The 25,353-nt window shown below is 44.2% G+C and overlaps 2 protein-coding genes across 2 annotated transcripts in view; one reads left to right on the top strand and one right to left on the bottom strand.

The window, feature by feature from the left end:
- The window catches only part of LOC129710452 (uncharacterized), a 74,090-nt gene extending 63,031 nt beyond the window's left edge, over nt 1-11,059 (top strand). Inside the window, exons 29-36 of the mRNA XM_055657407.1 lie at nt 210-302; nt 1,312-1,385; nt 3,661-3,826; nt 5,362-5,428; nt 5,966-6,237; nt 7,392-7,489; nt 7,903-7,979; nt 10,045-11,059. Coding sequence (XP_055513382.1) covers nt 210-302; nt 1,312-1,385; nt 3,661-3,826; nt 5,362-5,428; nt 5,966-6,237; nt 7,392-7,489; nt 7,903-7,979; nt 10,045-10,286 — 1,089 coding nt within the window. The 3' untranslated portion in view covers nt 10,287-11,059. The remainder of the gene's footprint in view (nt 1-209; nt 303-1,311; nt 1,386-3,660; nt 3,827-5,361; nt 5,429-5,965; nt 6,238-7,391; nt 7,490-7,902; nt 7,980-10,044) is intronic.
- Nucleotides 11,060-11,182: 123 nt separating this feature from the next.
- The window catches only part of fam222ba (family with sequence similarity 222 member Ba), a 45,995-nt gene continuing 31,824 nt past the window's right edge, over nt 11,183-25,353 (bottom strand). Inside the window, exon 2 of the mRNA XM_055657719.1 lies at nt 11,183-21,042. Within this exon, the coding sequence (XP_055513694.1) occupies nt 19,703-21,025 (1,323 nt within the window). The 5' untranslated portion in view covers nt 21,026-21,042 and the 3' untranslated portion in view covers nt 11,183-19,702. The remainder of the gene's footprint in view (nt 21,043-25,353) is intronic.

The raw sequence follows: 25,353 nt of genomic DNA, 5'->3' as shown, positions 1-25,353 counted from the left end.
CCAAAGGATTCAAAGGAGCTGAGGCAGGTTTGAGATGGAGGTCAGGTGGTGTAAGGATCCTGGGATTGGGATCTGACGGTGGGAGTAGAGGCTGAGGTGTCCCTCCCGGAAGAAACCAGATTAAAAAATAAGCATTATTGGTGCTTCTCAGCCAAGCAGCATGAAATCCTTGCATTTTACTGTATTTAATCCAGTGTACGTTTTCTCAGTCTCCCTTTCAGATGAATGCCACAACCACATCATTGCAATTCAATGGACGGATGTTCATTCTACTGTGGGCTTGTATTTTATTTATCATGGAAGTAAGTAAAGGGTATTTGCCTTGGGTTGCACTGTGCAACATGTAGGTCTGGCAAGTTAATAGTAGAGTTGCTGCCTAACAGCACCAGAGATCCGGGTTTGATCCTCACTTTGGATTCTGTCTGTGTGGAGTTGGCATATTCTCCTTGTGATTGCCACGGGTGCTCCGGTTTCCTCTCGTATCCTAAAGCCAGGATGTTCTTTTCTCATTGCAGTGTTTCACTTGGCTGGTTTTGTGGGATTCGTGGGTTTGGTTCAATTGACTTGGCATCTTGGGTACAATTTGGCTTCCGCAGAGATGGGCAGGTTGGTGTCATGAGCGGACTTTGGGAGTCAACTGTGAATTAGATTGAGCCAACTTTGTGATGAATTGACACAAAGTGTTGGAGTAACTCAGCGGGTCAGGCAGCATCTCTGGAGACTATGGATAGGTGATGTTTTGGGTTGGGACCCCTCTTCACAATATAGTGCTGAGGAACGCCAGCATTTTGTCTTTTTTTAAACCAGCATCGGTAGTTCCTTGTGTAGGAAGGAAGTACAGATGCTGGAAAGGAACCAAGTGCTGGAGCAACTCATCAGGTCAGTTAGCATCGCTGGAGAGAAGGAACAGGTGATTCAGGTCGGAACCCTTCTTCAGATTTGTGTCTACATTGGGATTAGTTGAGTTGGTTTGATGAGCTGACTTGGGATGAGTCAGGTTAGTTTAGTTTAGTCATACAGCATGGAAATAGGCCGTTTGGCCCACCAAGCCCATTGATCACCTGTTCACATTAACTCTATCCCACTTTCCCATCCACTCCGTACATATTAGGGAAAGGGTACAGTGACCGATTAACCTGCAAAACTGCATGTCTTTCGGAATGTGGGAGGAAACAGGAGCATCCGGAGGAAACGCACACGTTACTGGGAAAACGTGCAAACTCCACACAGTCGTGTAATGTATAAGTGGCTAATTATCAAGTTACGGTGATGTTGACAGTTAAGAACATGTTTCCTTTTCTCCCTTTGCAGGTTGTGATGATCAGCCAGCTGCGACTCTCAGACCTCCAGTCAGTGGTGACAGATGCCTGGTTCCACATCCTGTTGTGAGTTTCTTGTTAACATCCAGGTCTTTCTATTTCACCTTGAACTCTTAGGCAGCACAGCGGTGTAGCAGTAGAATTCTTGCCTTAGACCCAGGTTCGATCCTGACTACAGGTGCTGTCTGTACAGTTTGTGCGTTCACCGCTACCCGTGTGGGTTTTATCCGAGTTCTGCCACACTCCAAAGACGTACAGGTTTGTAGGTTAATTGGCTTTAGTAAAATTATAAACTGTCCCTACGGTGTGTACGATTGTGTTAGTGCGCGGGAATTGCTGGTCGATGCGGACTTATATAGCATCCTCCTCACAGTTCACACTGCCACCCAGCTTTGTGTCATCTGCAAATTTTCTAATGTTACTTTTAATCCCTTCATCCAAATCATTAATATATATTGGAAATAGCTGCGTTCCCAGCAGAGCCTTACAGTACCCCACTAGTCACTGCCTGCCATTCTGAAGGTGACCTGTTAATTCCTACCCTTTGTTTCCTGTTTGCCAACCAATTTTCTATCCATGTCAGCACCCTAACCCCAAAACCGGGTGCTCTAATTTTGCCCACTAATCTCCTTTGTGGGACCTTATCAAATGCTTTCTGAAAGTCCAGATATGCTACATCCACTGGCTCTCCCTTGTCCATTATCCTGGTTACATCCTCAAAAAATTCCAGAAGATTAGTCAAGCATGATTTCCCCTTCGTAAATCCATGCCGTCAGACCGATCCTGCCACTGCTATCCAAATGTGCCGCTATTTCATCTTTTATTATTGACTTCAGCATCTTCCCCACCACCGATGTCAGGCTAACTGGTCTATAATTCCGTTTTCTCTCTGCCGCCCTTCTTAAAAAATGGGATATCATTAGCTACCCTCCAATCCACAGGAACCGATCCTGAATCTATAGAACATTGGGAAATGATCACCAATGCGTCCACAATTTCTAGAGCTACTTCCTTAAGTACCCTGGGATGCAGACCATCAGGCCCTGGGGATTTATCAGCCTTCAGTCCCATCAGTCTACCCAACACCATTTCCTGCCTTGTGTGAATTACCTTCAGTTCCTCCGTAACCCTATTTCCTCTGGCCAGTAGTACACCTGGGAAATTGTTTGTCTCCTCCCCGGTGAAGACAGATCTAAAGTACCTGTTCAACTTGTCTGCCATTTCCTTGGACCCCACAATAAATTCACCCTTTTCAGTCTTCAAGGGTCCAACTTTGGCCTTAACTATTTTTTTCCTCTTCACATACCTAAATAAGTTTTTACTGTCCTCCTTTATATTCTTGGCTATCTTACCTTCGTACCTCATCTTTTCTCCCCGTATTGCCTTTTTAGTTATATTCTGTTGCTCTTTAAAAGTTACCCATCCTCTGGCTTCCCACTCATCTTTGCTATGTATATATTTCTTCTCTTTTATTTTTATACTGTCCTAGACTTCCTTTGTCAGCTATGGTCGTCCCTTACTTCCGTTGGAATCATTCTTACTCTTTGGAATGAACAGATCCTGCACCTTCTGTATTATTCCCAGAAATACCTGCCATTGTTGTTCCACTGTCATCCCTGCTAGAGTATCTTTCCAGTCAACTTTGGCCAGCTCCTCCCTCATGGCTCCATAGTCCCCTTTGCTCAACTGTAATACCGACACCTCCGATTTACCCTTCTCCCTCTCAAATTGTAGATTAAAACTTATCATATGATGGTCACTACCTCCTAATGGCTGCTTTACCTCGAGTTCCCTTATCTAATCTGGTTCATTACACAGTCCAAAATTGCCTTCTTCCTGGTAGGCTCCAGGCCAAACTGTTCTAAGAATCCATCACGGAGGCACTATACAAACTCCCTTTCTTGGGGTCCAGTTCGAACCTGATTTTCCCAGTCTACCTGCGTGTTGAAATCTCCCATAACAACTATAGCATTACCTTTGCGACATGCCAATTTTAACTCTCGATTCAACTTGCACCCTATATCCAGGCTACTGTTTGGGGGCCTGTAGATAACTCCCATTAGGGTCATCTTACCCTTACAATTCCTCAGTTCTATCCATACTAACTCTACATCTCCTGATTCTATGTCACCCCTCGCAAAGGACTGAATTTCATTCCTCACCAACAGAGCTACCCCACCCCATCTGCCCACCTGTCTGACTTTTCGATAGGATGTATACCCTTGAATATTCAGTTCCCAGCCATGGACCACTTGCAGCCATGTCTCTGTAATTCCCACAACATCATACTTGCCAATTTCTAACTGAGCCTGAAACAGGATATTTTTGTCTGGCCTTGCAGCTTTCTGCAAGCTGGACTGGTGGTATGCTCTGCTGTCTTGTACTGGGTCGGTACCGATCTCCAGCGAGCATCTCTGATGGGGGCACTGGCTCTCGGCTGGATTAATATCCTCTTCTACACCCGGGGATTCCAGAGCCTGGGAATCTACAGTGTCATGCTGCAGAAGGTAAGCACTCAGAATCGGGCATGCTGTTCAAAAGGGGTAGTGGAACAGAGGTAACAAAATAATCGAGCAAAAAGTTGGCAAATAGAAGGGGGATTTACCTGTTAGAACAGAGGCACAAGGAACTGCAGATACTGGAATCTTGAGTAAAACTCATAATGCTGGAGGAACTCATCAGGTCAGGCAGCATCTGTGGAAGGAATGGGTAGGCGATGTTTTGGGTTGGGACCCTTCTCCCCCTCGCTTTCCTGAGTGTCATCATACTGGTGCGCCCCCCTATTTCCCTAACTACATCCCTCCCTTCTTTCATCTCACCAGCTCCACTCCCCCATCCCTTTCCACCTACATCCCTCTCGCCAGCTTTACATTTCACTTCTCTCCTTATCTGTCACACTTTGTCCCCTTTTCATCTCTAGCTTCTCTCTTACTGAGCTGACTGGCAATCACAACCCCCATCTCCCCTGCACTACAATGTCTGAAGGGTCCAGACCCAAAACATTGATTGTCCATTCCCTCCACAGACGCTGCCTGACCCGCAGTTCCTGCGACACCTTTTGTTTTGCATCTGTTAGAATTGAGTGATTTGCCGGAGAACAGAGGGACCTGTGCTGAAGAGGAGACTTGTGGGAGGGTCGACACCCAGTGAAAGCCACTTGCACTTGTAATACACCTGGCAAAAGTAATCACCAAAAGGTGGAGGTGTGCTGGATTTTGTAGAGGGAGAGGCCGAGGGGTTTAAAGGAGGGAGCTGAACGCACCTTAGCAGTGAAGGGCCAAAAAAGCCCACAAGCACCCGGGGTTGCTTCCTTTTGCAACAGCAGGTTGGAAGAGCAAAGTACAGGAAGAACTGGGGGAGGGGGGGGGGGCAAGCTAGGACTTTTTATCTTCCCCTTCATTTGGCTTTTGGGATCAAGGTAAGCACAGCACTGATTACCCATTCTCAATTATCTTTTAACTGAGTGGTGTGTGGAATGGCAGGGGAAGAGTCACTAATATGGAGAGAGTGTGGTTCAATGTAGCGCAGACCATAGAAACATAGAAAATAGGTGCCGGAAGAGGCCCTTCGAGCCAGCACCGCCATTCATTGTGATCATGGCTGATCGTCCCCTATCAATAACCCGTGCCTGCCTTCTCCCCATATCCCTCGACTCCACTAGCCCCTATAGACCATGAAGATTAAGCCTTGAGACCAAAGCTTTGCCATTTCCCTGCTTGAATATCTGTAACTCAATGCGCTTCAAAGTGAAGCAGATCATATATCTGAAGCCCCTGTTGGCAGCACAGTGGGGTTTCAGCTGTGGGGTCTTGCTGTGTACGTGTAGCTGTTTTATTAATCTGGATACCCTTGATATGTCACCTCGTTCATGGTAAGTCTTTGGGATGGTTACAATAGGCAAAAGATTATTGCGCATTAATCGGAATGTAGATTGTCACCCCATGAGACCAGCCGCAGTGCTCTAAATTGTTTAATTTAGGTATCACTCAATGTTGGTGTCTCTTCCTGCGATTGTTTCATAGTTGCCATTTCACTCTTTCAGATCCTGTTAAGTGATGTGGTGCATTTCCTGTTTGTCTATTTGCTGTTCCTAGTTGGCTTTTCTGCAGGTAAAAAAATATTTTGTATAATTCGAATTTGTTTTTCCTGTAGCAATGTTTGGGGATTAAAACAGCAAAAATCATATTGTGCTGGAGTCACAATTTTTGCTGTTGATGCCATTTTGATCCTGGTTTGCTTCGGACTACTGCAAGATTACCTGAATGACCACTGTAAAATAAACATGATAGAGCTTTAGCAACTAAAGCATAACCAGAGACACTCGTAGTATCTATGTGGCTGTAATGAGAGAAATACAGACATGTAGACAGAAAATAGATGTTAGGTAATATGCTTTATTCTTGTCCCTACAAAACCCCTCCTTCCCCACATGAACATACGCACGGACTGCCTTGTGCCTCAACCTCCCGGTGGCTGTACATCTCAGCATGAGAATGATAAAAGCAAGAGAATGGATAAGAATGTGTCAGGCAAGCCCAAGGAGTCACAAGGGTGGGACCCTCGCACTTGTTCATTAACCCAGAGCAGCTTGGTTTGAATTTTGCTTCTATTCTTGGATGTATTAATGCGGATTCTGCTACCAACAGCTCTCGCCTCCCTGATCCAGAAATGCCACGACAGTGAGAAGTGTAGTGCTTTTGACTCTTTCAACATGGCCGTGCTGGAACTCTTCAAGCTGACCATTGGACTGGGGGATCTGGAGATACAGAGTCATGCCCTTTACCCTCAGCTCTTCCTCTTCCTGTTGGTGCTGTACGTGGTCCTGACTTTCATCCTGTTGCTCAACATGTTGATCGCACTGATGGGGGACACAGTGGGCAACATCTCCAAAGACAGCAAGAACATCTGGAAATCTCAGGTATCTCAGACAATACCTTACTTCAACATCTGCGCACCCCAAAACTTTTGCTCCTGAAGCTTCCTTCTTGCACACTTCCAGTGGACCAGGAGTGAGCAAAAATAGGGACAGTACTTTCCATAACCCATTTCAATGCCACCCGCTGGCTTCTAATAATTGGGCTGAGATTTTGATTTGAGTTGGAAAGAGTGTAGAGAAGATTTCAGAGGATGATACCAGGACTCCAGGGACCGTGCAATGGGGACAGGTTGGTCAGGCTGGGACTTTATTCCTTAAGGCCGAAGGGTGATCTTGTAGAACTGTAGAAAATCATGAAGGGCATAGACGGTGAATGCACAGTATTTTCTCCAATGTAGGGGAAGAGAACTCAAGGGCATAGGTTTTAAGCTGAGCGGGGATAAATTTAGTAGGAACCTGAGTGTCATTTTTTCTCACAAAAGGTGGTGGGTACATGGAACAAGGTGCTAGAGAAAATGGTTAAGGCAAGTTCAATAACATTTAGAAGAAATTTTAACAGGTACATGGAGAGAAAAGATTTATAGGGATATGGGCCAACGCAAGCAAATGGAGCTAGCTAAGATGGGGCATCTTGGTTGGTATGGACAAGTTGGGCCGAAGGGCCCGTTTCCTTGTTGCATGACTATGATTGGTGAGCCTGTACTCTGATGAATGTTATGACTTGGGGAATTGCACCCTCAGGTTTGCAAGGATGTGCATCTGAACAAGCAGTTCCTGGAATTATAGGGCTCTCATAGGGAGCTGCAAATAAGACCAATATACAGCATAAGACAATATAAGAATTGCAGCAATACACAGCACGGCCTCAAAGGACTTGCTGGACTTTATGGGGACTACTGCTTTGAACATGGATTGCTTAACTACTGTGCCAGCAGCCAATGACATGATTTGGAGAATGGGCTGTTTCCTTCAAAAATATACCAAAAAAAAACCAGAACACAATTGATGGCTGCACTTCTACCCAAAAGGCAATCCATAACCTCAGCTTCCACTGGGTGGCAATTCATCCTTAAACATAGGAACATAACAGGTTCAAAACAAAGGAACAGAGCATTGCTGTTCTAGTTTGTGAACTCAATAGAAGTTGGTGTGTGACTACTTTGTTTTATTTCTTTTTCCTCAATTCTTCTGACAAGAGAGCAAGAACCATTCTGAATTTGGAGAAATACTTGCCGAAGATTCTGAGGGAAAAATTTCAACAGGGAATAGTTCTAAAGGGCAAAAGATACATCAGGTAATGCAGTCTGTATTTTTATAGCATACTAGACCAAGTGCGGACTCGTTGGGCCTGTTCCCCCAACGCGATATTCCACCAGGTGCAGCTGATGGGTTCCCGTTGTGACGCAAGGGATCCCCGTTGTGATGCGAGTCACGGCAACCCTCCCCCGACTGCGCAGCCGTGGCCGGCAAGTGGGAGTGCGACGTACGCATACAAACAAACAAGATGAGCATATTAGTAATATATACTAGACCAAGTGCGCACCCATTGGGTACCATTCCCCTATCGATCAAGGAACTGAGGGTCACGTGGGACAGATCATTGTCCCACATTGAGCTTTGGTTAATCCGCCAACTTCCATTCCCTCCCCTCCCTGGATTTCGAATGGATCTCAAGACTTTGTTTAAACTAATCATTTCTCATTCCAGGATCAATGAAGTGAACTGGACAAAGTGGAGCACAAGTGTAGCTCGCATCCACGAAGATCCAGGAGAAGAGGAAAAAGGTCAGTAGAGAGAAAAGCAACCCCACCCGGAAGTAGAATTAAGATAAATGGCAAAAATTAAATGGAAAAACCTAGGACTCAAATGCACTGTGTGATAGGACAGTAGATGGGGATTCAATATTAATTTTAAAATAATTAATCAAATATCTGAACGTAGATTCTGCAAGCTTTGGGTGAAATGAGCAGCGGGTGGAACAAGACTCCTTGTTAATCTTTACTACACAAATACTGACTGGATTAGAGGGCATTGGCCATAAGAGATTGGACAGATTTGGATTGTTTACTCTGGAACTTTGGAAAATTGACGAGCACCCAAAAGAAGTATACAAATTATGAGAAGCATAGATAGGGTAGACTGTCAGAACCTTTTTCCCCAGGGTGGAAATGCCAAAAACCAGAGAGCATAGCTTCAAAGGCAGCAGCGGCCTCTGCAGCCCGTCTGCGTTTTTATTATTTTTTGTCTATGTTTCTGTGTAGTCTTTGTTATTTTTTTTGTTGGTGTGTGGGGGGGTGGGGGTGGGGTGGGAGGGAGGGGGTAACTTTTAAATCTCTCCCTGCACGGGAGACCCAACCTTTTCTTGTCGGGTCTCCGTTATCGTTGGGGCTGCAACGAGGAGCGGCCTCCAACAGGAGAAGACCGGGGACTCTGGTGCCGACGACTCACCGTCACCGTCGCGGAGCTGGCCGAGTCCGGAGCGGGTGGAGCGGTGGAGGAGCGCTGCTGCTGCTGCGGCCCGACCTCCGGAGATTCGGAGGCTGCAACTGCGGGTCTGGTGGACGGCGGCACCAGGAGCCCGCGGGTCCCTGGAGGGAGACCGCTTTTCATGGCTCTCGCAACGGCGACTTCTCCCGCCCGAGTTGCGGGGTCGAAGAGCTCCTGGAGCGGGGCCTGACATCACCGCCCCGCGCGGCTCTGAATGGCCGCGGGACTCTGCGAGCGCACGTCGGGGGCTCTAACACCAAGATCCGGTGTGCGACCTCGCACCACCCAGCGGGGCTTTAATGGCCGCGGGACAATCGCCATCGCCAGCCGGGGGCTTGGACTTTGACTCTGACATCGGCGGGGGGGGGGGGGGGGAGAGTGCAGTGGAGAGATAAGTATTTATGGCCTTCCATCACAGCGATGTGATGGATGTTTATGTAAATTATGTTGTGTCTTGGGTCTATTTGTTTGTAATGTATGGCTGCAGAAACGGCATTTCGTTTGGACCTCAAGGGGTCCAAATGCAATTAAATTGAATCTTGAATCTTGAGATGGTGAAGGTGAAAGAAGAGGTGCAGGGCGAGCTGTTTTCTTTATACGGAGTGTAGTAGTGTGCCTGGAATGCACAGAAAAAGGTGGTGGTATTGGAGGGGGCAGATGATAATGCATTTAAGAGGCTTTCAACATAGGCACATGGGTATGGTTCATGTGCAGCAAGATGAGATGAGCATCATGTTCTCCGGGGAGGAGGCAGCCGCTCCAGACTCCAAGTCGCTGAGGAATGGTTCACCCGACGCCGGAGTTCCATCTTCACGGCAAGAGAGCCCTGAAAATGATCGGACTGGCTGCAAGGCCACAAATGGGCCCCGACCTCGGGTGTTTGACAGAGGAAGAGAACTTAACTTTCTGGTGCCTTTCCCCAGTGGAAATGTTTGATTCTGCTGTGGGGGGACGTTTGTGTTGAGCTCTATGTGTTGTGTCCATTTTCTTTATTTTTTTTAACCTTTTGCTATGGTTTGTATGGAAACTTATTATCTGTTTTATGTAAAGCACTTTGGTGTCAATGCGAGTTGACTTAAAATGTGCTATATAAATAAAACTTACTTACTATGTTCGGCACAGACATTGTGGAAGAGGCTTAGTCCTGTGCTTTATTGTTCTTTGTTCTGTGTTTTCCATGGCCGAGTACTATCCTTTGGTATTGCATGGTTCTTGTCCCTTACTATTCTGTTTGTTGTTCCACACCCATTCCAGGATTTCCACACAATGCTATTTTGGAATATTACAGTAAACTGTCATTCATGCACTGTATTAACGTCAACTTATCAATGACATAAACATATTAAATTCTTTGTGTTGCAGACACAACTGTTGTTTCCAGCTCAGATGATGTAGATACTGCTTTATTACCGCTGAATGAAAAGGCGCAGAGAAGAGGATTCTGGGCCAAGACTAGATGGAATCGGAAATTAAGAGGGAGACACAACATGCAAAAGAAGGCACAGCATCTAGATGTGGCTTCAGAACATCAGACACGACCCACTTTGGAGCTTGAGGAAAGCAAAGAAGACAAAGCAACACCGATTGGAGACGCAATGATTTAGTTTCTGTTGGAACATTCCGATAGGCTACATGACCAAACCTTTTCAGATTTTGGCAAGCATCATTTCAGGGATGTAAATAAATGCTGATGCAGGTCAACAGTCTCAGAGTGCAGAGAGGATAATGGATGCCACCAAGATCCAATCCATCTGTTCAGGATGTCAAAAGCACAATATCTGGTAATTCTGCAGATGCCCTTGATAAGGCCAAATTATGTTAATAATATAAGATATATATTACTTGGATTTCTGGGCTAGATTGATACAGAAAACCAAGCCCAGACAAGCCCTGACTTCTCCACGGTTGCTGTGTATTGAGATAATGACCGATGACTTTGAAATGCGTCTACCATTTGACGAGAAAGGAAGCCCAGATTAATCCTAGTAAGGGGTATTGAGAAAATGTCCGATGCCTTTGAGGAATGCAGTGACTGATGACTTTGATATGTAAGTATCTTGTACCAATGTCTGATGCCTTTGATATATAAGTCCTTGTACCAATGTCCGATGCCTTTCCTATGTGAGTGCCTTGTACAACATGACAAGATGCCTTTTCGAATGATGATTGTCGAGACAAACTCCGATGCATCCTGTAGTAATGTGTATTGTCTGTACCTCTGACCATAATGTCTTTGGAATGTGCTTGGGTGACAAAATTCTGTGTTCAGGGAAGTGGAGAGAGAACAGCCATGGGTCTGTGTTGCTCCCTTGGCTGGGGTTTTCCTTGCCACTTCCATCGGCCGATAATTAGTAAAGTTTTTAACTGGTCTACCAAACCGCTTTGTGAGTTGTCTGTTTATTAAACCTGTTTGTTTAATTATAGTTAACATATTAACCCTGGCCAACTCCACCTACCACCAATACCAACGTGAGAGGTCTGAATGCTTTCCTTACATAGCTGCAGATTGTGGCTGTGGCACAATTGAAAACTCATTCAATTCTAACTTCAAAAAGGTGACTGGAAATATCTTTCAGGCTCTGGAAGAATAGCAGTGAGTGGGAGTGATTGCTGGACTCTTTTTTTTTTTTAAGCTGCCACAGGGGCAAGGGGTTAGCAGCCCTCGTCCCTCTAAATAATGTTACCTTGCATTATCAAGGTGGACACAAAGTTACCTCCACCCTAATTAATAACGGAACCAAATTGCTAATATTTTTTAGTAAATTATAGTTTAGTTTCATTTTAGAGATGTAGTGTGGAAACAGGCCCTTCAGCCCACACCGACAAGCGATCCCCACACATTAATACTATCCAACACACAGTGGGGACAATTTACACTTGTACCAAATAAATTAACCTACAACCCCGCACATCTTTGTAGCACTCTGTATCTAGCACTCTGGTGCCAGGATAACAGCCTCCTCTTGAACATCAAAAAAAATGAAGGAGCTGATCGTGGACTTTAGGAGGGCACATCATCCGAGGACGTACACACCATTGAGGATAAATGGGGATCCTGTGGATAGGGTGAGCTGTTTTAAATATCTGGGAGTCCACATCTCTGAGGATATGACATGGACATCACACGCCGCAGCACTCGTGAGTAAGGCAAGGCAGCGCCTTTACCACCTCAGGCAATTGAGGAAATTCAGAGTGTCTCCGAGGATTCTCCAGTGCTTCTACGCAGCGGCTGTGAAAAGCATCTTGTCCAGTAATATTACCATCTGGTTTGGGAATTGCTCTGCCAAGGACAAGAAGGCTCTGCAGAGAGTAGTGCGTTCGGCCGAACACACTATGGGAACTTCACTTGCCCCCTTGCAGGAACTATACATCAGGAGGTGCAACTCCAGAGCCAATAAAATCATGGGAGACCCCTTCCACCCATGCAACGGACTGTTCCAGCTGCTACGGTCAGGCAAACGCCTCCGTTGCCATGCTGTGAGAACAGAGAGGTTGAGAAGGAGTTTCTTCCCAGAGGCCATTCGGACTGTAAATCTCACCAGGGACTAACATTTTACTGAACATTTTTCCTTCCAATATTTAATATGTAAAAGAATATGTGTGTGTTTATGGGTGTGTTTATAGTTTGTTTGTTTGTTTGTCTTTTTGCACAAAGTCCGCGAGCATTGCCATTTTTCATTTCACTGCACATCTCGTATGTGTATGTGACGAATAAACTTGACTTGACTAGTATGGGAGGAAACCGAAGATCTCGGAGCAAACCCACAGTGACGGGGAGAATGTACAAACTCTGTACAGACAGCACCCATAGTCGGGATCGAACTGAAGTCTCTGGTGCTGTAAGGCAGCAACACCACTGCACCCCCCCCCCCCCCCTCCTTCTTAAACAACTAAAGGTTTTTTTTTTAGAGTTTAAGACCTATCAAACACTGTAAAATCAATGCAATCATTCTAACTTAGTCATCCACAGCTGTTTTCTGGTTGGTTTGAAAATATTGTGTTCTTTAAGAAAACTATCCCCAAAATATGGCAAACTCAAAAGTTACCATTACTGCTCTGATAATTTGTTCCAGTCTAAGTTGACTAAGACTGGAATCACAATTATCTCCTATCTTACTGATAATCTCCCACGATTTGTTCCTTGACATTACACCCTACCGTGACGTTTCCTCTTTGAAGCTCAGTACAATATTCCACAACTGATCGATCTCTGGCCGTTTTCCCCTCCAATTTTCCACCTGAACCTGGGTTACTTCAGTTAAGCTTCAGTTTTTAGATTGCTCTGAGAGAGGCATGAAAGGAACCATGGAAAAAAAAAAGTATTTGTTGATAAGATTGTGCAACAATAACTTAAAATGTAGACTCTCCAAACTGCATCCCCTCTGATGGGCTCCAGCTTCATGCCACCGCAGTCAGTCCAGTCACTGTTCATCCTTGTATCTGTTCCAGCTCAGTAATTTTAATGAATATTAAATATGAATATTTCTGTATCAAAATTCACAGTTCAGATGTGCAAATTTTTTTTTTATTCTTCATCAAAACGTAGACCTACAACAGTATACACAGTTTTCATACTGCACTGGATACATCCTCCAAGAGCAAGGACTGCTCAGCTTCAGTCACCTCTAAATCATAGTAAAACCCTGCATGGAAGTAAAAGGTTTTATACCCTCCTGAATCAATAAACACAATCATAAATTATAATATTTCATACATCAATACCAAACAGGTAGTCACTCCAAACTGACAAGGACATGGCATGGCTGTGAGAAGGGAACGTTTTCTAATTGCTTTATTCTGGCCTTTAAAAACATCTTTGATCTCTCTTAGTTTAGGTTTACTCACCTCCTAACAATAAAGCAAGATAAGGGTATTCAACATGCTGCTAACACAGAGTCCAGCCCCAGCACTAATGTTAAGAGTTTTGGAGACACAAAGAACTGCAGATGCTGGAACCTTGAGTAAAGTACAGTTTTGGAGTAACTAAGCAGATCAGGCTGCATCTGTGGAAGAGGTGGACAGAAGACATTTCTGGTCGGGACCCAGATTCAGACCACATTGCCTATTCATTGCTTCCACAGATGCTGCCTGACCCGCTAAATTACTCCAGCATTTTTTTGTTCAGAGCTTGGTCTTGTTTCACAAACACCCCAGCTCAATGGGCAATTTGACCTTGGAACAAACTGGCAACTTTGCCCAACACATGGAGGAGAATTGCAAATTAATGTCGTTGGGGAAGGTCAAAGTGATGCAAACGGATGGGGGAAGAAAGAGAGAAAGCAAAATCAAGAAACAGACTCGCCTAATGAGAGCTGCTTCCTCTACATCCACTGTACTCCCAGCTGGCACGTCTCCGGGATGTGGAAGTAACTGGAGCATCGGGAGGAACCGGAGGACGTGCAAACTCCACACAGGCAGCACCCAAGGTCAGGGTCGAACCTGGGTCTCTGACACGGTGAAGCAGCAGCTCTACCAGTTGCATCACTGCCACCCAAAGTCTGTAGTTGATTAATTTCAGACTACATAAAAATGCTTCCACCTGTGCAAACTTTACAGTTCCTACCCCAAACATTAGCTCTCATCCTTAATCTAGCTGTGCTTCAGACTACAGTGTTTTATCAACTGCACTTCTACTGGCAGAAGGCTCAAGTTTACCCGTAGCACATATAAAAAGCAGCTTATATTTATCTTCAGTTTTTTGTTTAAGGAACACGGCAGCAGTCTACTCCATGTGGGAAATTGCAGATAATACATGATACTAAACCCTTTGGAGGTACCATTCCACATTGACAACAGAGTAAAGAAATACTGGTGTTCATTTGGAATTAGCACAAAGTTGGTAAAAAGAAACACATACTTCAAAGCTTCTCAAACATCAGAACAACCATAGAAACATAGAAATTAGGTGCAGGAGTAGGACATTCGGCCCTTTGAGCCTGCACCGCCATTCAATATGATCATGGCTGATCATCCAACTCAGTATCCCGTACCTGCCTTCTCTCCATACCCTCTGATCCCCTTAGCCGCAAGGGCCACATCTAACTCCCCCTTAAATATAGCCAATGAACTGGCCTCGACTACCCTCTGCGGCAGAGAGTTCCAGAGACTCACCACTCTCTGTGTGAAAAAAACCATGGGGCCCTCAGCATTGTTGCCACCAGGTACTGAAAGCCAGAGACTGCAGACAGATGTGAACACATGAACAGATAAAATATTGAAGCACTTCAAATGTCCACATCGCTGATCTTGCCTGCATTAGACCAATGAACAAACAGCATTAGTTTCAAATGTCCACCAAACTCACCCTGACAGTGGAGAGTACTTAACATTTATTTTCATTATTCATGGAGTACATTTACTTCCATCTTTGGAAACGCATTGTACACCGTCCCCAGACTCGCAAAGAAATACTAAGTCGAAGATTTCTTGCTTCCATTGTCAATGGCTTTAAAAATCCTGATGGCAACACTGCAAGGAATTGTTGCAGAGATTCAAAATCATACAGAGAAAATTTAAACCTTGGGGCAAAGTTGTAATGGAATATGGCATCTTGGAAACACAAAGCATGAGTCAGTGATTCCCAGAGCAGATCCTCACAGTATCTCCCCACTGGATTCAGTTAACACCACAGGTTAAGGTTTGGACCAGACTAATTTTTAATCAATTTCTGAATGTTTCTATTCAAAAATAATTCTAAAAATGTAATCTAACTGTAGTTACATTGCTTTAGTAGGTCATGGGAACTGCTGTGACAATAAAAACATCTAAACCTGGAATAAATTTGATTTCCACAGCACAGCCATACATTTAACCACAGTAGTCATTACTACAGCTATCTTTGCTACTCAATTGGGTATTACAATGAAAGTAAGGTGCCAGCTGTGAAATCCAACGCTTGCTTGGGATGCAAAGAGGCACTCCCTTTAAGGCCTCCCCAGTGAGTATTACAGTAATTTGTCAAGTTTTCTAGTCACAAAATTATTTTAATAGACACAAGGTCTTCAGTGTTCAACCCTGCTAATAACTCAGGAAAGAGAATCTGCCAAAAAACTATACTCAACTTGCCAGCCTAATGCTACCAACATTAGCAAAACTGGTACGCACCAGTACCTCACCTAGTACATAGCTCAATACACACAGTCAAAAAAGGGAAGGCGGAACCAGTAATTGTGCTTGAGTAGTGAAATATAAGGAAAGCTTTAACATTATATTTTATTGAAATTTATGATTTTAAGACTTTCAAATCATTGGAAAGTCTTTAAAAAAAAGTCCCCCAGCTTAAAAGAGGAAACTGTTAAAGCAGTTTTTACATTAATTGGGCTGTGAAAAGGGATATACTGCCAAAATTACTATTTGAACCCAACAAATGTAGTCACAATTATTGCAATCTATCCAATTGAAGTATTTTGAGTAAAAGATAAAATTGGCAGTCCTGAAACAAAAAGCCCTGGCTGCTTCAGTTTTAAATACGAACACAAGAACATAAAGCCTCTTAGCAATTCCGGTTAAGCATAGCAAGAAGAATGGGGGGGCTTCAATGTCAATTCTTTTTAAATATAATTGGCTTCAGATTGGAATAAGGGTAATTTTGTTATTTACTCTCACTGGGGTGGGGAAGAGGAGAAAGAGGTTGGGTTACTAATGGGGGTCAGAGAAGGGCGAGGAGGAGCAACAGAGAGCTGAGAAGATCAACAGGATTATGTTGTACAGTTGCTGAGCAGCCGCTACCTACAAGATTCATCAGATGTTCCTTAAAATAGGCACCACATTCAATAAATGTTTATCCAGCATTATCCTTACCATGCTTATTGTAGTGATTCCAATCACAAATACATTTATCACACACCTAGTCACTGTCAGTAAAGCTTTGAAGCCTTGGTGATTGAGGACCGGGGAAAGACGGTGGTGTTTGAAGTGGTTACAGCCCTGCACTACACAGAATGAAATACAATTCGACAAAATATTTTATCTGAATTTCCTGTTGCTTAAGAGAACCACGTGAGCATAATTGTTAACCAACACCAGCTTTGTGCTGAAAACAATGCTGGCTTTCCATTTTCAAACCGTGTTCATTATAAGAGATCCAGGGAAAGCAAAGACTTAAGGCTTTTCAATGAGCTTCAAGGGAGACCAATGACTTCACTCATACACAACTGACACTCAGACCCTCACGAAACAGGCAACATTCATACAGAATTATTACACTTTTTTTTTTTAAGTTACAGTAGTATAGCAATATTCAACCAGTGTATGGAGAAGTAAAATAAAACATATTTACTGCTCTTGCTGCCAAACTTGACGGTGATTAAATCCAACATTTAACAAAAGTCTTACCTTTATATTAAGGACAAGCAAACACGATTAGAATTTGATCAGTAGGCAAAGGGGAGTATTGTAAAGGCATTGGATTTATAGGAGCTCCCCTGTGCACTGGTATTCAGCAAAGCCATAGAAGATAATCTCGTTTGACACATTTAATTTCAGGAAAGAATAGAGGTTGGTAGAAAATTTGTATTTTCACTTTCTGCAGTTAATACCACATTTTGTAGTGAAACATTTTTTAAATGCTCGCCTCAAATTTCTCCCTTTGCTGAAATAAATGTAAGTTGGTATTTGAAGGCACTGGAGCTGGCCGATATCATTCTAATATACAGTGGTTGCTCTGCTCCTCCTGGTCTACACAGCAAGTGTCTCAGGCATCAAAGTTAAGTATAAAACAGTCAAAGCCCCAGTTCTCACCAGCAGGTGTCTCTGATGAGCAACTAGAAGAGGAATACTGGCTGAGAACAACTATTGCAAAATGAACTGTGGCATCTGATACAACCAAGATCAAAACTAGACCCATCAGTAAAATGGATGTGTGAAATAAAACCCATACTCAGCAGGACAGGCAGCATTTGCAGCGACAGTAACCTTCCTAGTTGATGACCTTTTATAAAATTTCTCTCCAAGATCCTGTCTGACCTGAACATTTCCAACACTTTAACAGATCAAACCTGGAATCTGTGCACCCAAAACCCCTCGTCAAATTTGAAAGATTCATAATTGAAGAGAGACTCATTTATCATCCACAGAAAAACGTGATTGCACGTAACTGTAATAATGATTCAGATTTAAATAAAAGGATTAACAAACAAAATCACCCTGACATGGAAATGACTGACAGGCCCATTCCCAGGTCCCACGAGAAGGTGCTGGTCTGCTGCCTTCATGTCAGTTTTGATACAATAGTGTGGTTCATTGGGTCGCTTCTAAAAGCAAACCTGGGCTACACAGGAGTAGAACTGGAGGTGTACACAGGACTAGGTCATCGCACTGCAATCTGTCCCCAATAGACACTATAACAATTGGACAGCTTCACTCTGAACACATATTCCTCCTACACAGACCAAGTGATGCCTCCTCACAGCCACCAGCTGCTTAAAGAATGGTGACAACAGTGGGAAAAGTTACCGTTCAATAACCTGGTGCAAGGAGGGGTTATACCAGCAGTTTGCATTGGGTCAATGGTCAAGGGTGGTGAATCTAAGGTATTATTTGAAGGTTGTGGAGGCCAAGTCAATGGATATTTTTATGGCAGAGATAGATAGATTCTTGATTAGTACGGGTGTCAGGGGTTATGGAGAGAAGGCAATAGAATGCGGTTTGGAGGGAGAGACAGATCAGCCATGTTTGAATGGCGGAGTAAACCTGATGAGCAAAAATGGCCTAATTCTGCTCCAACCACTTATGACCTTATGACCTCCCCGCATCACTACGAACCTGCATAACTATTCTATATCACTGTGTTATATCATTTCCAAGGTCTCAAATGCTGGGCCACAGGGAAAGAGCAGAGAATAAAATAGGTAAGGATTGCACCACGGGACAGGCACAGACAAGATGTGCTGAACGCCTCCTCCTGTGCTGGCAAAGCTTCTTTGACTCCACATAATGCCCTCTCACCAGGAACTCATGCACTCTCTCGCCTAATCCCTTTATATGTCCTCTGGCTCTTGCCATTAAAGCAATCATGATGCACAGAGACCCAGAGGAGGAAAAAGCAAAAGGGCTTTAAAATAAATTAGCATAATAGCCAGACTGCAATGTTATCTGTGGGGACAGCTCCTCCTGCTTTGGAACTATGCTTACATTTTGATCTACAGCGAGAAAATAAATGTAACTCTACGGATTTAAATGAGCTTGCAATCTGTCACTGCTTGGCCCATGAATTTCACGCTGAACAATTTCCCCTCATGGTGAGAGCTTTGCAATTGAATCATCCATCAGGGTTAAACAGAGCTCTGTAGTTCACAGATTAGAAAGACTGCAGCAAGCCTGCAGTGAATGAGGCACGAGAGGAAAGGGATGAGGTCAGACCACAAAACTGTGAAGTCAAACTCAGATTACCCACAGCCAATTGGTAACACACCCAAAAATTCCATCCGAAGAAGGGTCCCTACCTTAAACATCACCTATCCGTTCCCTCCACAGATGCTGCATGACCCACTGAGTTACTCCAGCACTTAAGGTTTTACTCAAAAATTCAGATAGGGTTTGCTGGAGCAACACAAGGTGACAAACAGACCCCCATCTCTCTCTGGTGAAAGCTGTTAATGGGGACATTCTGGCACCTTGGCACCAACCCCCTAAATGCGACTGAAGGCCTGGTGCACATATTATGCCAGATATTTTCATGGCTGCTTGCCATCTGTTTTTCACAACTCACTTTAAATCAAAGATGTTGGTGTGCAGCTGTGATTGCAAGAATGTGCACGCTTTGCATTTTGACCTCTCAAATACTGCCACTGAAACTGGTTTCTGATCTGTGCAACAAGGTGGTGGGTAGACATACAGACCCTAATTTCTGTAAAATATCCTCCCTCAAAGTAAGATGTTTGCATCAATCTTTCCTCAATCCCCCAAAAAAACGAAATGAAAATCACTGACAAGTTTGGCAATCAAAAGGCAACAACACAAAAGAACATTATCGAAAATTGATGTTAAGACTACTTGAGAGCCTGATCCACTCAACACTATCTCATCTGTACACGGGATGGTGGATGTGACTACTCTGATTAACATTTGGTTCTGGGCCTCGGCTGATGGGCAACCTGTGGACCTTGCCCAGCATTCCCATAGTCTGGTCTCTAAAGCAGGAGTTCTGGTAGTCTGCGCCCAGGTACTCCACCGTCTGCAGGACATTCGTCTGGCCGGAGGAACCAGCTCCGGTTCGGAAGTGAGTCCCAGCCACGCAGTCTACTGGCCCCGAAGCTCCTCCGTGAAACACCATTCCCAGGTCCTGGGACCCCGAGCTGTCGCTGTTGGGAGTCGGAAGGATGTTGTTCCATATTGGCTGGAAATACTGCCCGTTGGAGTAGGACAGAGCCCCCTGCATCCCGTTGACTGGGGGTGACGGCGACAACTTATCTCCGGGGACCTTCAGGTTGTAAGGCTGGCCGAGGCACAGCTCCGCAGGGTAGCTCAGTGTCTTGCCGGGGAATCCGGCTCCAGTGACCTCCCTCTGGAGCTTACCCTGGTGACCTGCAGTGTCTCTGCTCATGTGCTGCAGCTGTGCCAGCTGGTGCTGATGCCACGTGGTAGAATCTATGTCACTCTGGTAAACCATTGGCATCCTGTTCACATTGCCCATAGCGACGCTCCCCGGGGCAAGGGATGTCATGGCAACGGTCGGGTCCCCGGGGTTGACGATGCAGGGGGGCAGGTGGGACGGTGCAGCGTGGCCCGACACCCGGGAGCTGGCGTGGATCAGCACGTTGCGGCTGATGGGGCTGGGGTTGGCGATCTGTCCCTCACAGACTGAGGTAGTGGTGAGTCCGGCACTGGTCTGGCACATCTGGTAGATCTGGTGCACAATGCTGTTCAGGTCAGAGGGCCTGTTCTGCTGCAGGTTGGCAACCATGGAGAGTGGAATGGTTGAGGTAGACACCGTGACGTTGGGAGGGGCATCCCCGTCTGGGCGCATCTTGCGGTATCCATGTAAACCAGGTTGCAGCAGCGTGTTTTGCGGGTGGGTTAAAGTGCTAGGTGCAGGGTATGGTGCGGACGGGGGGTTCATGGCGACGTCTGGCAGCAACCTCACCCGGGTTCCGTCAAAGTCCTTCACTATCCTCTTGGTAGGCAGCTTGACTATTGCGAGTAAACCACGATTAGAACTGGCTTGCGAAGGGTAAGGACTGAATCTCTGGCCCGAAGTGTCTAAACCATTTACTGTACGACGAAGATGCTTCCTTTGTGGTACTTTGACGCTGTTTGGGAAGATTTTTATAGTCAGTGGGTTGTTGGCAACTTTCTTAGCATACGCATCCAATTCTGCTGGGGTTGGGTACTGTGCAGATCTCATCTTTTGTGTATTTTCCCCTAAGAATATAAACAAGAAGAGAGATGAATGACAAAGGACATCAGATAGTCAGTGCACAGAGTTTCTGATCAACTGTATTGCACAGAGCATAGTTCATTCCTGAGCCATTATTGGAGCTATTGGCTTTTATATTCCCGAAGTCAACACGGATTATAAACATTGTTTTTTACAACTGGGACTGCATGTAAAATACAAACAGAAAATAGAACAGAAGTTGCTGGAAACAGTTATCAGGTCTGACTGCATCTGTGGACAGGAAACATAGTTAGTACTTCAGGTCATTACGTTTACATCAGCTGGAGCTAAAACCAGGTAAAGGTAGAGGGGAGAAACGATCTGTGAAAAAATGGAGAGCAGTGTCAGAGTTTAAATGACAAAAAAGGACAAGTAATAAAAGACTGGGAGGTGAAAATGTAGAAATTACAACAAATCTGGGAAGGAATGAAAATGCTGAACTCAAATATATCGAGTCCAGAAGCAAAATCATAAATCAGGAGCACTCAGTTCAGGAGGCAAATGTGGAAAGCAAATCAGAATTTACATTTTCAGTTGGACTAATTTTCAACTTGAAACATTAACTCTCCTTCAGTTTCCACTGAAGTGGCCTGGCCTGCTGTACTTTCCACATTTTTTGTTTTTATTTCACAAATCCAGCATCTGCAGGTTTTTCATGTTCATTGTGTGTAGATGTCTGCACAGTAATAAGTCTTTTCAGAAGGAGGTAGTTCTATTGAATTACGTTCAGCTTTAACTTTAAAAAATAGATAAAGTAAAATACTGTTGATTTTGGAAATCCCAAATAAGGACGGCACAATGACGCAACTAGTAGAGCTGCTGCCTCACAGCACCAGAGACCAAGATCCAATCCTGACCTCAGGTGCTGTCTGTGTGGAGTTTGCACGTTCTCCCTGTGACCGATGGGTTTCCTCCGGGTGTTTTGTTTTCCTCCTACATCCACATCCTAAAGACGTGTAGGTTTGCAGGTTAATTGGCCTTTATAAACTTTTTTTCCAATCTCTTACCTTGCTGGAGATGCGATTTTTTTCCGGATCGTATCTCCGGTCGCTCTGCAGCCTAACATCATGGAGCTGGCGGCCTTGCTCGAGACTGACTTTGAGCCCCACGGGACCGTGGACTTACCATCGGATCCTGCGATCCCTTGCCTGGGATCGACGCTCCTGCAGATTTCACCATCGAGGAGTTCGCAGCCTCGGGTAGAGACTGATGTCGGGAACCTCCAAAGTTGCAGGAGGTTCGACCAGCCCTGACCCAGGTCTGATCCTCCGATGCGGGGGCTTGATTGCACCGACGCGGAGGGCCCGACCGCCGGCTTTGGGAGCCAAGATCACCCCAACAACGGAAGACTCAAGGCCCCCAACCGTGGGAGAACAAAGAAGGGAAGAGTTTGAACATTCTTTTCGCCTTCCATCACAGTGAGGAATGTGGGGGAGTCACTGTGGTGGATGTTTATGTTAAAATATATTTTGTGTGTCTAGTTGCTTTTTATTGATAGGATTATATAGGAAATCAAATTCCACGTATGTTGCAAAACATACTTGGCTAATAAAGTATGATTATGATAGTTAAGTTAAACGTTTTGGTTAGCCTATGTTTTAATTTAAATATATTCAACTTAAGAACCGTATGGGTTACATGTCTAGAATCTGGGAAGGACCTGTAATCTTTCAACAGAATTGGGAAAAATTAGCATCATAACATATTTTAAGAAATTGAACAAGAGAGCAGAAGGAGAAAACAAAGGTGAAGGTCTGCAATAAAGGTGAAGGGCAGGAGGTATTAAAACTAAAGGGATGATGGTATAAGCAAAAGGAGACAGTTGTGAGTCACGCAAAGACACCAAGGACAAGCCTGTAAATTAGCATTCAATTATGAAAATGAATTGCAATTAAACTTCTCGAGTCAGAAAGGTTGCAATGAATCATTCATAGTGCTGACGCTGAACTGCATTGGAAGATTCATGGGGGCCAAGGAGAGAGAAGTTAAACAATAAACGGAGAAATAAACAGGTGAGAAGGCAGAATCTGCGAAATGAAATGAAAATAGTTGAGATATAAACAGGTTTAAAGTTGACAGAAAGATGGGGCGGTGAACTGAGGAGAGAACAGATTGTTCATTTCAAATGAACTCGCTCCTTTTCTTTGCCCATTACCAACTTACGTAGGCAGGAGATGTTAGATGACAAAATAGGTGACATTGCCAAGTCGCAAAAGCCTAGAAGTGAAAATGAAAAACAATTTTCTGAAGTTACCCAATGGTAACTTCAGAAAATGTAAAACAGTGGAGATATAGAAAAGTGCAGATCCTGGAATCTTGAGTAAAAAACAAAGTGCAGTACTCAGCGGGTCAGGCAGCACCTGTGGAGGGAATGAACAAGTGGCGTTTTGGACTGTGACGTCTTCATATTGATGGAGTAAGGGGAGAAAGTTGGAAAAGAGAGGTGGGGGTAGGACAATGCCTGGTAAGTGATACAGTGCCCTCCATAATGTTTGGGACAAAGACCCCCCATTTATTATTTGTCTCTGTACTCCACAATTTGAGATTTGCAATAGAAAAAAAATCACGTGGTTAAAGTGCACATTGGCAGATTTTAATAAAGTCAATTTTTATACATTTTGGTTTCACCATGTAGAAATTATAGCAGTGTTTATACATAGTCCCCCCATTTCAGAGTACCATAATGTTTGGGACACAGCAATGTCATGTAAATGAAAGTAGTCATGTTTAGTATTTTGTTGCATATCCTTTGCATGCAATGACTGCTTGAAGTCTGCGATTCATGGACATCACTAGTTGCTGGGTATCTTCTCTGGTGATGCTCTGCCAGGTCTGTATTGCAACCATCTTTTAGCTTATGCTTGTTTTGGGGGCTTGTCCCCTTCACTTTTCTCTTCAGCATATAAATGGCATGTTCAATTGGGTTCAGATCGGGTGATTGACTTGGCCACTCAAGAATTTACCATTTTTTAGATTTGAAAAACTCCTTTGTTGCTTCAGCTTTATGTTTCAAATCATTGTCTTGCTGTGGAATGAACCGCCGGCCAATGTGTTTTGAGGCATTTGTTTGAACTTGAGCAGATAGAATGGGTTTATACACTTTAGAATTCATTATGCTACTACCATCAGCAGTTGTATCATCAATGAATATAAGTGAGCCAGTACCTTCAGCAGCCATACATGCCCAGGCCATAACACCCCCACCACCGTGTTTCACAGATGAGGTGGTATGCTTTTGATCTTGGGCAGTTCCTTTTCTCCTCCATACTTTGCTCTTGCCATCACTCAGATATGTTAATCTTCGTCTCATCTGTCCACAAGATCTTTTTCCAGAACTGTGGTTGCTCTTTTAAGTACTTCTTGGCAAACTGTAACCTGGCCATCCTATTTTTGTAGCTAACCAGTGGTTTGCATCTTGCCGTGTGGCCTCTGTATTTCTGTTCACAAAGTCTTCTGCGGACATTGGTCATTGACAAATCCACACCTGACTCCTGAAGAGTGTTTCTGATCTGTCGGGACAGGTGTTTGAGGATTTTTCTGTATCATAGAGAGAATTCTTCTGTCATCAGCTGTGTAGGTCTTCCTTGGCCTGCCAGTCCCTTTGTGATTAGTAAGCTCACCAGTGCTCTCTTTCTTCTTAATGATGTTCCAAACAGTTGATTTTGGTAAGTCGAAGATTTGGCTGTAGTCTCTAACAGTTTTATTCTTGTTTCTCAGTCTCATAATGGCTTCTTTGGCTTTCATTGGCACAACTTTGGTCCTCATGTTGATAAACAGCAATAAAAGTTTCCAAAGGTGATGGAAAGACTGGAGGAAAGTCGAGGTGCTGAGAGCTCTCTTATACCTGCATTAAGGAGGCAATTAAACACACATAGGCAATTACAAACACCTGTGAAGTTATGTGTCCCAAACATTATGGTGCCCTGAAATGGGGGGGACTATGTATAAACACTGCTGGAATTTCTACATGGTGAAACCAAAATGTATAAAAAGGGCCTTTATACAATGTGCACTTTAACCACATGTGAATTTTTCTATTACAAATCTCAAATTGTGGAGTACTGAGGCAAATAAATAAATGATGGGTCTTTGTCCCAAACATTATGGAAGGTACTGTATGTGAATATAGGTGATGGGGGGGGAGGTGATAGAGTGGAGTAAACTCAAGATAAATAGGAGACAAGAGGATGTAAGATAGGAGAGAAATGGAGTGAAGTGTAAAGCCGGAGAAAAGGAGATGGGTGGAAGGGAACAGTGAACAGTGGAGGGAGGGGGATAAAGGGGAAATGAAGGTT

Source organism: Leucoraja erinacea, chromosome 28 (genome assembly GCF_028641065.1).
Source record: "Leucoraja erinacea ecotype New England chromosome 28, Leri_hhj_1, whole genome shotgun sequence".
NCBI lineage: Eukaryota > Metazoa > Chordata > Chondrichthyes > Rajiformes > Rajidae > Leucoraja > Leucoraja erinaceus.
This window is presented reverse-complemented; position numbering and strand designations above follow the sequence as displayed.